Genomic DNA, 12,242 nt, shown 5'->3' with positions numbered 1-12,242 from the left:
CGTGTACAGGAAGAACTAGATGTGCTCATCTTGGCCCCAAAGAGCAGAATGAGGAACAATGGGTGGCAGTTGCCAAGAAGCAAATTTCAGATATACGTAAGGAAAAATTTCCCAACCATCAAAGCTGTCCAAAAATGGAATGGACTGCCTTATTAGGTAGTAGGTAGAGCGGTGCAGTGGATAGAGCGACTGGGGTTGGAGTCAGGAGGACCTGAGTTCAGATGCAGCCTCAGACACTTATTAGCTGTTTGACCTTGGGCAAGTCACTTAACCTCTGTTTGCCTCAGTTTCCTCATGTGTAAAATAAGGATAATAATGGCATCTACCTCGAAGGGTTTTTTGTGAGATAATGTTTGTAAAGCACTTAGGATAGTGCCTGGCACATTTGTTGTTTTTTTCAGTTATGCCCAACTCTCCATGACCCCATTTGGGGTTTTCTTGGCAAAGCTACTACTGTGGTTTGCCATTTCCTTCTCCAGATCATTTTACAGACGAGGAACTGAAGCAAATAGGGTCGAGTGACTTGCCCAGGGTCATATAGATAGTAAGCGTCTGATGCCAGATTTGAACTCACAAAGATGAGCCGTACTTACTCCAGGCCCAGCACTCCAGCCACCTAGCTGCCATCTGGCACACGTTAGGTGTGATATAAAGGCTAGCTATCATTATCATCATCATTCTGATGTTTAGTAAAGAAACGTATTAAGAAGAAATGCATAACTTTTAATCTCCATGTACCTACTGGTATATGTTTAAAGGTATAAGCAATAACAAAAGATGGGCAGCTGGGTAGTACAGTACAGTGGATAGAGTGCTGGGCCTGGTGTCAATAAGACTCGTCTTTGTGAATTCAAATCCAGCCTCGGACACCTAAGAGAGGAAAATACAAACGAAATTAAACAATGTGAGAAAGTGATTGTAAATGACTCTCTTTTTAACTGTACTTATTTACAAAATGTCAAAAGAAAAATTATGGATATTCTATTTAACTAGGTAGTAACAAAGTCATTCAACAAATTTTTCATTTTTGTGAGGATTTTGTTGTTGTTTTCTTGTATTTAGCATTTTTTTGGGCTGATTTTGAGATACTGAAGGGAAGCTAGATTCACTTAACCTCTCACTCCCCAACATTACTGGTTTCCCATTGGAGGGCTTCAAGCAGAAGCTGGATATATGTAGTAGAAAGGATTCCTACTTCAGGCAGAGGTTGAATTGAGTGATATCAGAGATACCTTCCAATTCTGAAATTCTGTTTTTACATGAAGGCTTTAATATAAGGATATACTGACCACAAATGAGGATAACTCTAGACTTTTTTTTTTCCTACTATTCATTCCCTGGACAATGGGGAGTCAGCAAAGGGTTTAGAAGATTGTAAAGACCCATAAAGAAACATGCCCTAAAGGGAAGTTATGTCCAGCCTGGTAGGGCACTCAGTGAGAGACAATCTTCTCTCTTCTTATGTCTTGGTAGACCAGTGGCTAGATGCCAGGCAAGGTGGAAATTGGTATTAGATAGAACGCACAAGAAAGCAATGTGCCCCCTTCATAATCTGAGCATTTGGGACCACAGAAACAGAGCATAAGGGACTATAGAGTTCATCTATTCCAGGGATTCATAGGATATGTGGACAGATTTTAAGGGGTTTGTGAATTTGGATAGGAAAAACAATTATATCTTTATTTTCACTAACCTTTGGTTTCCTTTGTAATCCTATGTGTTTTATTGTATGCATCTAAAGACATTATTATGAGAAGGGTCCCTAGATTTTACCAGACTTCCAGACCCCACAAAAGTGAAGAACCGTTAACCTAGTGCAGCCCCTTTGTAGATGAAGCTGAGCCCTGTGAAGGGGAAGTGACTTGCCCAGGGTTACAGAGCTTGTAAATGGCAGAGCCAGGACTCAAAGCTGTGTCTTCTGGCTCCAATCTAGCAGTTTTTTTCTCCTATGCCATACTCTCGTCCAGGGAGGAAGAATGATAGAAAGAAAGTAGCTGAGCTAGGATATGACAGGGATAGGCTGTGAGTCCAAGCTCCTTAATCCTTTGGGTGCCATGGACCCCTTTGCCAGTCAGGTAAAGCCTATGGTCCCCTTCTCAGAATCATATTTGATGCATACCATCAAAACATAAAGATTACGAAGGGAATCAACTATATTGAAATACAGTTATGAAAACAAAATTTTACAGGTGCCTGCTCTAGGGTACATGTTGGAATTTTGTATAAGGGATTCTTGTTCAGTATGGAGTAGACCAGATTATCAAGTCAGATGCTATAATTTTGTAAATTTGACTTGATTTTGTATGTGAATGCACATAGGACACATGATATCCAAATTTTTCCTTCGGGATGAAGAGAGAATAATTTGAGGGATAGAAAGAAAGAAATGTGATTAAAGGGATTTTAATTGAATTCCATTTAATGCAACAATTATTTATTAAGTTGCTGCAATGTTCCAGACACTATATTAAGGCAAAACTAAATAGTGCCTGCCCTCAAGAAGATTATATTCTATTGAGAAAAAAAACATGAACACAGATACATACGTGTGTGTGTGTGTGTGTGTGTGTGTGTGTGTGTGTGTGTGTGTGTGTATAATAGATGTAAATTGATTTCTGGGAATAGGAAACAGGTCTAATATGAAGGGGGCAGTTTTTTTAATAATAGAAAAAGAATTTCAGAGGGTACAGTAGAAAGGTAGGGAAGAGCAGGAGAGGGATACTAAAGAAATGAGGCTGATCAGAATGAGTATGAGCAATCAGGAGTGGTAGCCAGGGAAGGGAACTTTGTCCTAATCAGCCTACCAATTCAGGACCACAGGAATAATGGATGGAGCCACAGGGAAGTTGGTTGTCACAATTTGATGATAAATTTCAAAGAATGAAATGGATCAGGAGAGAGAGGCAGCAAAACAATCTGTGGTCCTGCCTCCTGGCCAAGAGAAGGTCAGTGGAGTCTTAAGTGCAGGTTGGTTATAGAGAAACATTTAAGGTATTCTACACTCAGCCAAGGCAGCTCAGATCTGCACCAAGACTCCCTCCACTGTCATCTAGATCAGAGGTATCAAACAAAGCCAGCAACAAGAACCAGATTAAAATGTATTTGGGAAATATTTGACAAAATAAGGAAAAATACAGTAGAGCATAAATAATGTTGATATGTAGTTTTCTAAGTCACTCTCTGACCCTCAGGGGTCCTTAGAATCCAATTTAGTGGCCCCATTTCTATTTGAATTTCACTGGTCTAGACCATTTCCCTGAGGATTGGGAAGGAGAGGATTTTTTTTGCCTGGACTGATGACTATTGTTGAGTGGAAGAGAAGTAGAACAAATGTCCAGGCCTTGGTCCTTCCTGTCTGAGAAGATGATATTGCAATGTAGTCCTTGATAAGTATTGAATGAATGAATGAATGAATGAATGAAATGAATGAATGAATAAAGCAGGCTGACTTCATATTTTTTCTTTTAAAACTGGAAACAAGAATACACTTGTGCTGCAAGCTGTCTCTCCTTTCAATCAGCATCCATCCTGGGACAAGGGAAGGGCAGCTATATCAGAAATATGGAGTGAGCTGAGCCCCACAGGATGCTATCTGTCCCAAGAAAAGGGACTGACTTCTAACATTCCTCCCTCTGCCCCCTCAAGAAGTATTCTTTGGATGCCTGTAGGTGGGGGTGGGAAGGCAAACTGGGGGAGTTGTTTAAGACTCTCTATCTTAGTCTGGAGAGAGGCAGGAAATAGCTGGATCCATCTGGGCTCTGAGTCACTTAGGTATATTTCAGTCATTTCTTTGGGAGTTTCTATTTTGGGTAAGACGTCTGTGACACGTTCCAGAGAAGAGGGGGTGCTGGCCAGGGCCATTTAAGCTCTTGTGGTCACTGACTAAATCTTTTCCCAAAGTAAGAAACAATATGACACTCTTTCCTGGGAGACACCAGCGTCTGATGGGCTCCTGAAATGGGCAGTCCAGAGTGAATGCCCTAAGGAGTGGACAGAAGAATGTTGTTATAATTTAAGAGTCTTTGATATCATCAGTATGATTACTTCCCCCCATTGACACAGATCAAAACCCTACTATATCCCAGGATAGGATCATAGTGAGTGACTCTGACATATATTAAAATCTAACTACGTATGTATATATGTTGTTGTTGTTGAGCTGTTTCAGTCATGTGCGATTCTTCGTGACTTCATTTGGGGTTTTCTTGGCAAAGATACTGGAGTGGTTTACCATTTCCTTTTCCAGCTCATTTTACAGATGAGGAAACTGAAGCAAACAGGATTAAGTGACTTGACCAGGGTAACACAGCTAGTAGGTGTCTGAGGCCAGATTTTAACTCATGAAGATGAGTCTTCCTGATTCTAAGCCCAGTGTTCTATCCACTATGCCACCTAGCTGCCCATTTATTTATATGTGTGTGTGTGTGTTGTATACACACATATATACATATATATATATATAAATATTTATCTCAAGTAGTGACCAACCCTCTGGTGATTAGCTTCTCCAAACTTAGCTAAGCTGGATCCCAATGAAGTCTTCTCTTATCTCTCCACTTGGTAATCTTGCCTCTTGAACCTCGTGTAATATTTTGCTTACATCTCTGTAATGCAAGAAAAAGTTGTATATTAGAGTTATCTGTTTCCACCTTGTCCCCCTATCAGACTATGTGCTCTATGAAGGCAGGGACTATATGTTAGCGAAGCTTTGTGTCTCCCTCAGCGCCAAGGTCAGGTGTCTGTACACATTAGGGAAATCAATCCATTTATCAACAAACTGTGCCTACTGTTTGCTAAGCACTGTGCTAGATGCTGAGGATACAAAGACAAAAATGAAGCAGTCCCTGCCCTCAAGGAACTTACAGTCTATCAGGTTCTTAATAAATATGTATTATTGTTGTCCTTGGAGAAGAAACACATAGCCCATCATGAAACTCTAGCTTAGGACTTGCCAGAGTTGAGTGACATAGGCTTATAGAATCCACAGTCACTACCGCACATCATTGTGGCATCGGAAAGGACTTTGGTGGAAAGTTCCTTAAGACAGTTATTATAATAATCTGAGACTGGCCCACTGACCACCTGGAAGAGCTTCAGAAAACTCAGGATGAACTGTGATGTTAGAAGGGTAGAGGTATGGAAAGCTTGAGAATAGAAAAGCTACCTCTGGATCTTTGTCAGGCTTCATTGCTAACTTATTGGTGTGTCCTTGGCTATGTCCTCTGGAGATGTTGCTCAGCTCTCAATGAGATGATAAGGTTCCCTCTCCTTCACCTCTTCACAGAGTCATGATCCCTCCTTAAGCAGCCTCTCATCTGATAAGAGTAAATATAGGGTTTCTCCTGGGGAGTATCCATGCTGTGAAGAATAGGGGGAATGGATACTTATATCTCCTTTGGGTAGGGCCCAGAGACCAAAATTAGTTATTCTGCAAATTGTTGGAGAAACCTGTCCAAGTGCCTAGAAAAAGGTTGATTCAGAGCTTTAAAAAAAAAATGAGTTTTTTTTTAATGTTGAGCTATTTAATAATGAGGAAAAAAACAAGGAATTTGATGGAAAAATGAGATTGAGTCTCAAAATATCCCTATGCATATATTTAGTATCATAATTGGCCTTGAGCTTGGCAATCATTTTTATTGTTTACATTGTTTTTGAGGCCCTGAAACAAGTTTTCCTCTGCCTTGGGATATTTGGCAGTTTGCAGATGTGTCACTTTCTGCCTCTGAACTTTACCATGAGAATGTAGGCAGAGGTGAGAGAAACACATGTGCACTCAGTGACAGCTCCATAGAGATCATCATGAGGATGGTGTGAGTGGGTTTGGGGCCATTGATCCAAAAAGAGGTCATGGAAGCCTCCAGAAAGCAGATGAGGTTGCTCTAAGGTCTGACGATAGAGAGGTACCTGGCTTGATGGAGAGAATGGGAAGGGTATTTGTACCTAAGAGCAATTCACGAGACTAGTCAAATGATTTGGTTGGTGTAGAGAAGTCCAAAAGAGGCCAGCCATCAGAAGTCCTTGTGGTCATAATGCAATGTGTCTGTTGAATGAATGAATGAACAATTGGACAGATGAACAGGTGCTGATGAACAGAACATAGGGAAGGCCCAGGAAGGTCAAGTCCCTTAGGTAACTAGCCTAATCCCTCCCTACACACACACACACACACACACACACACACACACATACAGGGAGAGGGGGGGAGGAGAGAGACAGAGCACTGAGGCTAAAGAAATCAGACAACTAGGTCCAAAGGAATGACATCATATCTGCCATCCCTCAAATTTTTTCATAGCCCCTCAAATGACAGCATTGGACTCAGTGACCTCTAAGACCTCTTCCAGTTCAAAATCTACATTTCTATGACCTGGACCATACCCTTCCTAGGGCAGCTAGGTGGTGCAGTGGATATAGCACTGGGCTTGGAATCAGGAAGACCTCAGTTTAAATCCAGCCTCAGATAAGGACTAGTTATGTGACCCAAGCAAGTCACTTAACCCTATTTGCCTCAGTTTGCTCATTTGTAAAATGGAATGGAGAAGGAAATGGCAAACCACTGAAGTATCCCTGCCAAGAAAACCCCAAATGAGGCCCTGAAAAGTCAGACACTGGTGAAGCAACTGAATGATAACAATGCCCACCCTGGTCCCTTAGGGATGCTTGGAGGGGTGGAGAGTTGTGTCAGGGGAGGGAAGTATCCTCTTCCTGAAGGTAGTGCTGCTGGGCTGTGTTTGCCTTGGGCACAGAAAAGCATTGTCTGAATTGAATCGATGCCCCAGTAAGGATCAAAGAGGGGCAGGGAGGTGATGAGAGAACAGAAGAAGAGTTTTAGGGGACAGGGCTACTGACAGATACCTTGCTGTCAAAGGCAGGCAGGAAGGGATGAGGCAATGGATTTCGGGTGTGCTTGGGAACCTGATGATGTGCAATTGAATGGGGAGGTAAAAATAGATGTGGGAAAGAGTCCACTCTGGCAAATTTGGAAAATGCCCTAGTTGGGGAAAGGCAACTAATCAGCCCTTCCCTGGACCAACTTGTCTCTTAGAGCTATTTTTTCTCTTCTGCTTCTTTCCGCCAGCCAGCAATTGTGTCGTGCCCTTATTGAAAATGTTCCTTTAGCTGTGTGGGGCAGGGATGGAAGCAGCCATTGACAGTTAAAAGGAAGGGAAGGTGGGTTACTGCTGATAAGCTCTCTGCTCCAGGAGGTGGATACTGGTTTTAATTTTAGCAATTTAAAAGAGCATAAGAAGCCAGAAAAGGCTTCCTTCCTTTTTTGTCTGTAGAAGGAATGAATGGTAGGAGGCACTCCCACACACAGAAGGGAATTTTGACTGGGCCCAAGCAGGGCTGTGTCCCCAGGAAGTTAGTATAGTACAGTGAAGAGGGCACAGCATTTGGAGTCAGCGGGCCTGGGTTTCAATCCTGCCTCTTTTCCTTAGTACCTTTGTGACCTTGGTCAAGTCCCTTCCCCTCTCTGGGCTTCATTTTCCTCATCTGTAAAACAAAGGGGTTGAATCAAGGCACTTTCTAAGATCTCTTCTGCTTCAGATCAATGAAGTACTAGAAGACCCTGGGACCTGCTGGATTAGCTTAACCAAGGGTGGGGCCCTTTAGACCCTCAAGTGGGGCCCCTTTGATTGAATCCAAACTTCACTGAAGTTTGACTGCAATTTGGATTCAGTCAAAGGGCCCCACTTGAGAACCTAGAGGGCCACATGTGGCCTTGAGGCCACAGGTTTCCCAACCCTGAGCTTAACCGTGTGCTAAGATTTCACAGTGGGGCAGATAGAAGTAGATTGGATTTCCATTGGCTTATCCAAGTGGTGTGAGGTTAAATAATCCATTTCTTCAAAACTTCAAAAGCATCCATGATCATCTCACCATGGATACTTCCTTCACAAACATAGATTTGCACTCTTACTGGACAATTAATTCTTCATTTGATTCAATTCAATGAGCTTTTATTAAGCTATGAGATGCTATGGCCGAAAATGTCATCCCCTGCCAATCAAGCATCTGGGAATGAGCTTTTCTGCACCATAAGTCTGGTCCTCAGATGACAGGTTGCTGGGCTCATTCTTGAAGCCTCCTTAGCTTAGCTTAAACTAGCCAAAGCTTGTCTTTCTTTCTCTAGCACAGCTTTGGAGAACTTAGGACCACTTCAAGCACATATTAGGACATAAAAATAGGAAGTGGAGGAAACATTCCATTGTGACTCCAGAAATCTGCTCCTTTGGGGTAGGTGGGTAGGAAGAATTCTTGAGTTATCTTTCCCCATGGGTACTCTATGTAATTTGTATTGTTGAATGGGAGCACATGCATGCACACATGTACAAACACACACACACACACACACACACACACACACACACACACACACACTACATCCCATTGACTCCCTTGTGATGTATAGCAAGCAGGTTGGAACCAACTTGCCAGGCTGGTGGGGCTGGGAAGGTTATTTCTTAGGCGTGACTGTGCTGTGTTCTCTCTCTTCCAGGTGAAAGAATGGCTGTGTCTGAATTGCCAGATGCAGAGAGCTTTGGGGATGGACATGACCACTGCACCTCGTTCCAAAAGCCAGCAGCAGCTGTACTCGCCTTCTCTTTCTCCTGCCCACTCCCCAGCCAAACAGCCCCAGCCCCAGCCCCAGCCCCAGCCTCAGCCCCAACCCCAGCCCCAGCCCCAGCCCCCAACACAGGCTCAGGGGAAGCCTGAGCCAGAGAAAATCCCTGGAACCACACAGCCTGGGCTCCAACAGGGGCCTGGCGTCCGGCAGGCTGAAGTGCCCAGAACTCCTGTGGTGCCAGGGCAGCGGGAAGCCCAGAGCCAAGGACAGGCCAGAGCCACTGTGCCTCAGGAAGCAGGACGGGTTTCCCCTCATCCCCATCCTTCCCCAGTCAAGGGAGTTACTCCAACCCCTGGATCTGGGGCTCAAGAACAAGCCCAAGAGGGACTCACTGGGAAGCTTTTTGGCTTTGGGGCTTCTCTGCTGACCCAGGCCAGCACACTTATGTCTGTCCAGCCAGAGGCCGGTCCACAAGGCCAGCCGTCTCCTGGCAAAGGGCCCCCCAAGATAGTCTTCAGTGATGCCAGTAAGGAAGCAGGGCCCAAGTCATCAGGGACCGGACCTGGACCTGCAGCTGGACGGGGACCTGGGCCAGCATCTGGGGCTGGACCCGGGCCTGGACCTGCACCTGCGGCTGGACGGGGACCTGGGCCAGCACCTGGGGCTGGAGCTGGGCCTGGACCCGGGCCTGGAGTTGGGCCTGGGGCTGGCCCTAGAGCTGAGCCAGGATCTGGGACTGGGCCTCGGCCTGGGGTTGGGACTGGACCTAAAGCTGGGCCTGGTCCTGGCCCTGCTTCGGGGCCTAAATCTGAGCCTGGGTCAGGACCTGGGGCTCTTGGCCGACCAGCAGGGGCACCTAGTCCAAAACAAAGTAAGGCAGAACACCAGACTGCACCCAAGGCTGTCCCCAAGCCAAAGGAAGTGCCGAAGGAAAAGGTCAAATGCCCACTGTGCCAGGCCGAACTCAATGTGGGCTCCCGGGAGCCATCCAACTACAATACATGTACCACCTGCAAGCTACAAGTGTGCAACCTGTGTGGCTTCAACCCAACTCCTCATTTGGTAGAGGTAAGGAATAAATCAAGTGCTCTAAGGGGAAATGGCGTCCTGTTCAGAGTTTGGGCCAAGCTAGTAGGAAACCGGGAAGAGACAGAATCTCTGTGCTTTTCCCTGATAGAGCCTTTGTCTTAATAGGCCTTCAAGGGAAGGAGAATTTAGAAATTGGGCTTGCAGCGCAGCCTCCCACTGTTTTTTTAAGTGCTGAAAACCTCTCCTGAGCAACATTGAATTTGAGGTGAAAGGGGTAGGTGTCAAGGACAGGCTTGGCGTGTGTCATGTAGTTGTCATGCAGCATGATTTCTGGTCTGCCTGTCTGTACCCATGGCAGGATCTAGTCTAGGAGATGGTGGAGGAGTGAAGGGAGAGGAGAAGGGAGCAGGTCTCAGCCCCAGGAAGGGGAGGAGGACTCCATTGCTTTGTAGAAGGAAGTCTCTGGTGAAGCAGCTGGGGCATTGGCGACATGGTGAGTACTAGGGTAAGCTTCCAGGGCACAGTGAGTGGTTTAAGCTCTGAGCACAACTTGCAGGCAGCCCTTTCCCCAGAGGCTGATTGCTAGGACTGGGCCCCAGGCATAAGCTGGGCCAGGCTGAGCTCTCCTTGGGACTGTGTCCTTAGTTCTCTCAGGCCTGGTTCTCTGATTTGGCCTAGCTTAGCTGGATTTTTCCCTCTTGCCTTTCTTCTGAATATAGGTGTGAAATGAAAACTAGCATGGCCTTTGGAAAATCTTGTTATCAAAGAGAAGGAACCTTCATATGTCAGCTCAGGGCAATCAATGCAGTGCTTAGGCACAGTACATTTCCAGCATCAGCCTGGCACTGGGCTAACTCCCTGCTGTTGGCAGGTTCACCGACTCAGCCTAGCAGCAGAAGAGAAGCCCTGATTGCTAAGTTCACAGCCCCTGGACACCTGGGGGATCTGGGTAGCCAGCTGCAGGGGGTGTTTTGGGCCCGAACAGATGCAGGAGGGGCCCTAGGTCTTGGCCCCCTATTCCTGGGCTTCCTACTAAGAGGTTGGGACGAGTAGGTCTTGGATGGCAGGCCCTGAGTTTCTGCTGCCCTCCTCTAGCTGAGCCCAGTGGGGTGAGGGACAGATGGCCAAGCAGAGCCCACCTCTGAAAGTGCCTGCCTCCCTTGCAAGAAAAGAGGTCAGAGGGGGCAGCTAGGTGGTGCAGTGGATAGACTACCGGCCCTGGATTCAGGAGGACCTGAGTTCAAATCCGACCTCAGACACATAATGCTTACCAGCTGTGTGACCCTGGGCAAGTCACTTAACCCCATTGCCTAAAACAAAAAAAAAAAAAAAAAAGAGGTCAGAGGGGCAGCCAGGTGGCACAGTGGATAGAGCACTGGCCCTGGATTCAGGAGGACCTGAGTTCAAATCTGACGTTAGACACATAACACTTACTAGCTGTGTGACCCTGGGCAAGTCACTTAACCCTATTGCCTAGCCAAAAAAAAAAGAAAAGAGGTCAGAGGTGGGGAATGAGAACTGGGGCTGGTGGGAGAAGATCAGTGGGGGTCCTGAGGAGCCCCGGAAGGTCGGGTCTGAGGTTGGAGGCTGGCTTCCTGAAGTCCAGCATTTCCAGCACGTTGTAGTGAAAATCAGCACTAAAACCAACACCAGCAGACTGTTTCATTCCTGGACCTGCCAGCGTGGATGAGTCCCATATCTCCTCTGAGCCTTAGCCTCTTTGTCCCAGAAAGAAGGATTTGATAGAAGGTCTTCCTTGTCCCTTCCTCCTCTAAATCCTGTGTGCATGTGAACAGATGTAAAGCCACATACATGCGGAAAGAACCCTTGACTTGGAGTCAGGAAACCTGAGTTTGTAGTCCAGCTCTGACACATAATAGTTTTGGGACCTTGGGATCACATCACATCTCTGAACCTCAGTTTTCTCACCTGTGAAATGGGGATGATAATTCTTCTGCTACCTGCCTCACATAGCAGTTGTGACAAATGTGCTTTATAAAACTTCCTGTGCTATAGAAATAGGGGGTATAAGTTTGGGGGCCTGTGTGGGCCAAGTTTCATGACTTTCCCAGTCCTTATAAAACCCCTGATTTGGGGATATCTTCCTTAGATATAGGACATCTCTTTGGAACATTATTGATGAAAATATATTTTTATAAAGGGAAATCTTTGTTCCCACTGTCCATTTCAGTGAACTGTATCCCCTCAATTCATCCTCTGCCCCAGGGGAGACTCTCCCTGTGGCCAATTCTTGGTCTTCGTCCAAAGCAGGTTCTCTCCCCTCTACTTCCTCCAATAATAGGTCACCCTGATGGCTAATGGGGTAGGCTAGAAATGGACCCAAGAGCCATTGAGATCCTAGCACCATTTTGGGATCTCACAATTGCAGCTATGGATTTGAGTGGAACTGCCAGAATGGACCTCTGGGTCCTTCTCAGCACTCCCAGCCTAGTCCTAGTTCACATTTCTGTGATGATCAAGAGTTTGCAAAGCATTTCCCATAGTGTTCCAGCCCTTTGGCAGCAGTTCTGGGACTCAGAGGAGGTTTCCAGGTAGAATCAGGTGGACCAGCTGGGCATAAAGCAATAGCACTTGTGTTATGACACACACTAACTCCCTTAAAGAAAAAGCTCAGGGCCTAAAA

General features: G+C 45.8%; 1 protein-coding gene across 1 annotated transcript in view; it reads left to right on the top strand.

Annotated features, from left to right (window-relative positions):
- Positions 1-12,242, top strand: part of BSN (bassoon presynaptic cytomatrix protein) — a gene marked incomplete at its 5' end in the record, with an annotated part of 239,036 nt that overhangs the window by 163,764 nt on the left and 63,030 nt on the right. The window contains 1 exon segment of the mRNA XM_020999265.2: positions 8,501-9,637. Within this exon segment, the coding sequence (XP_020854924.2) occupies positions 8,501-9,637 (1,137 nt within the window).

The sequence above is a fragment of the Phascolarctos cinereus genome, unplaced genomic scaffold (assembly GCF_003287225.1).
Source record: "Phascolarctos cinereus isolate Bilbo 61053 unplaced genomic scaffold, phaCin_HiC Scaffold_4;HRSCAF=312, whole genome shotgun sequence".
NCBI lineage: Eukaryota > Metazoa > Chordata > Mammalia > Diprotodontia > Phascolarctidae > Phascolarctos > Phascolarctos cinereus.
The sequence above is the reverse complement of the archived record's forward strand: the minus strand, read 5'-3'. Positions and strand labels throughout refer to the sequence as shown.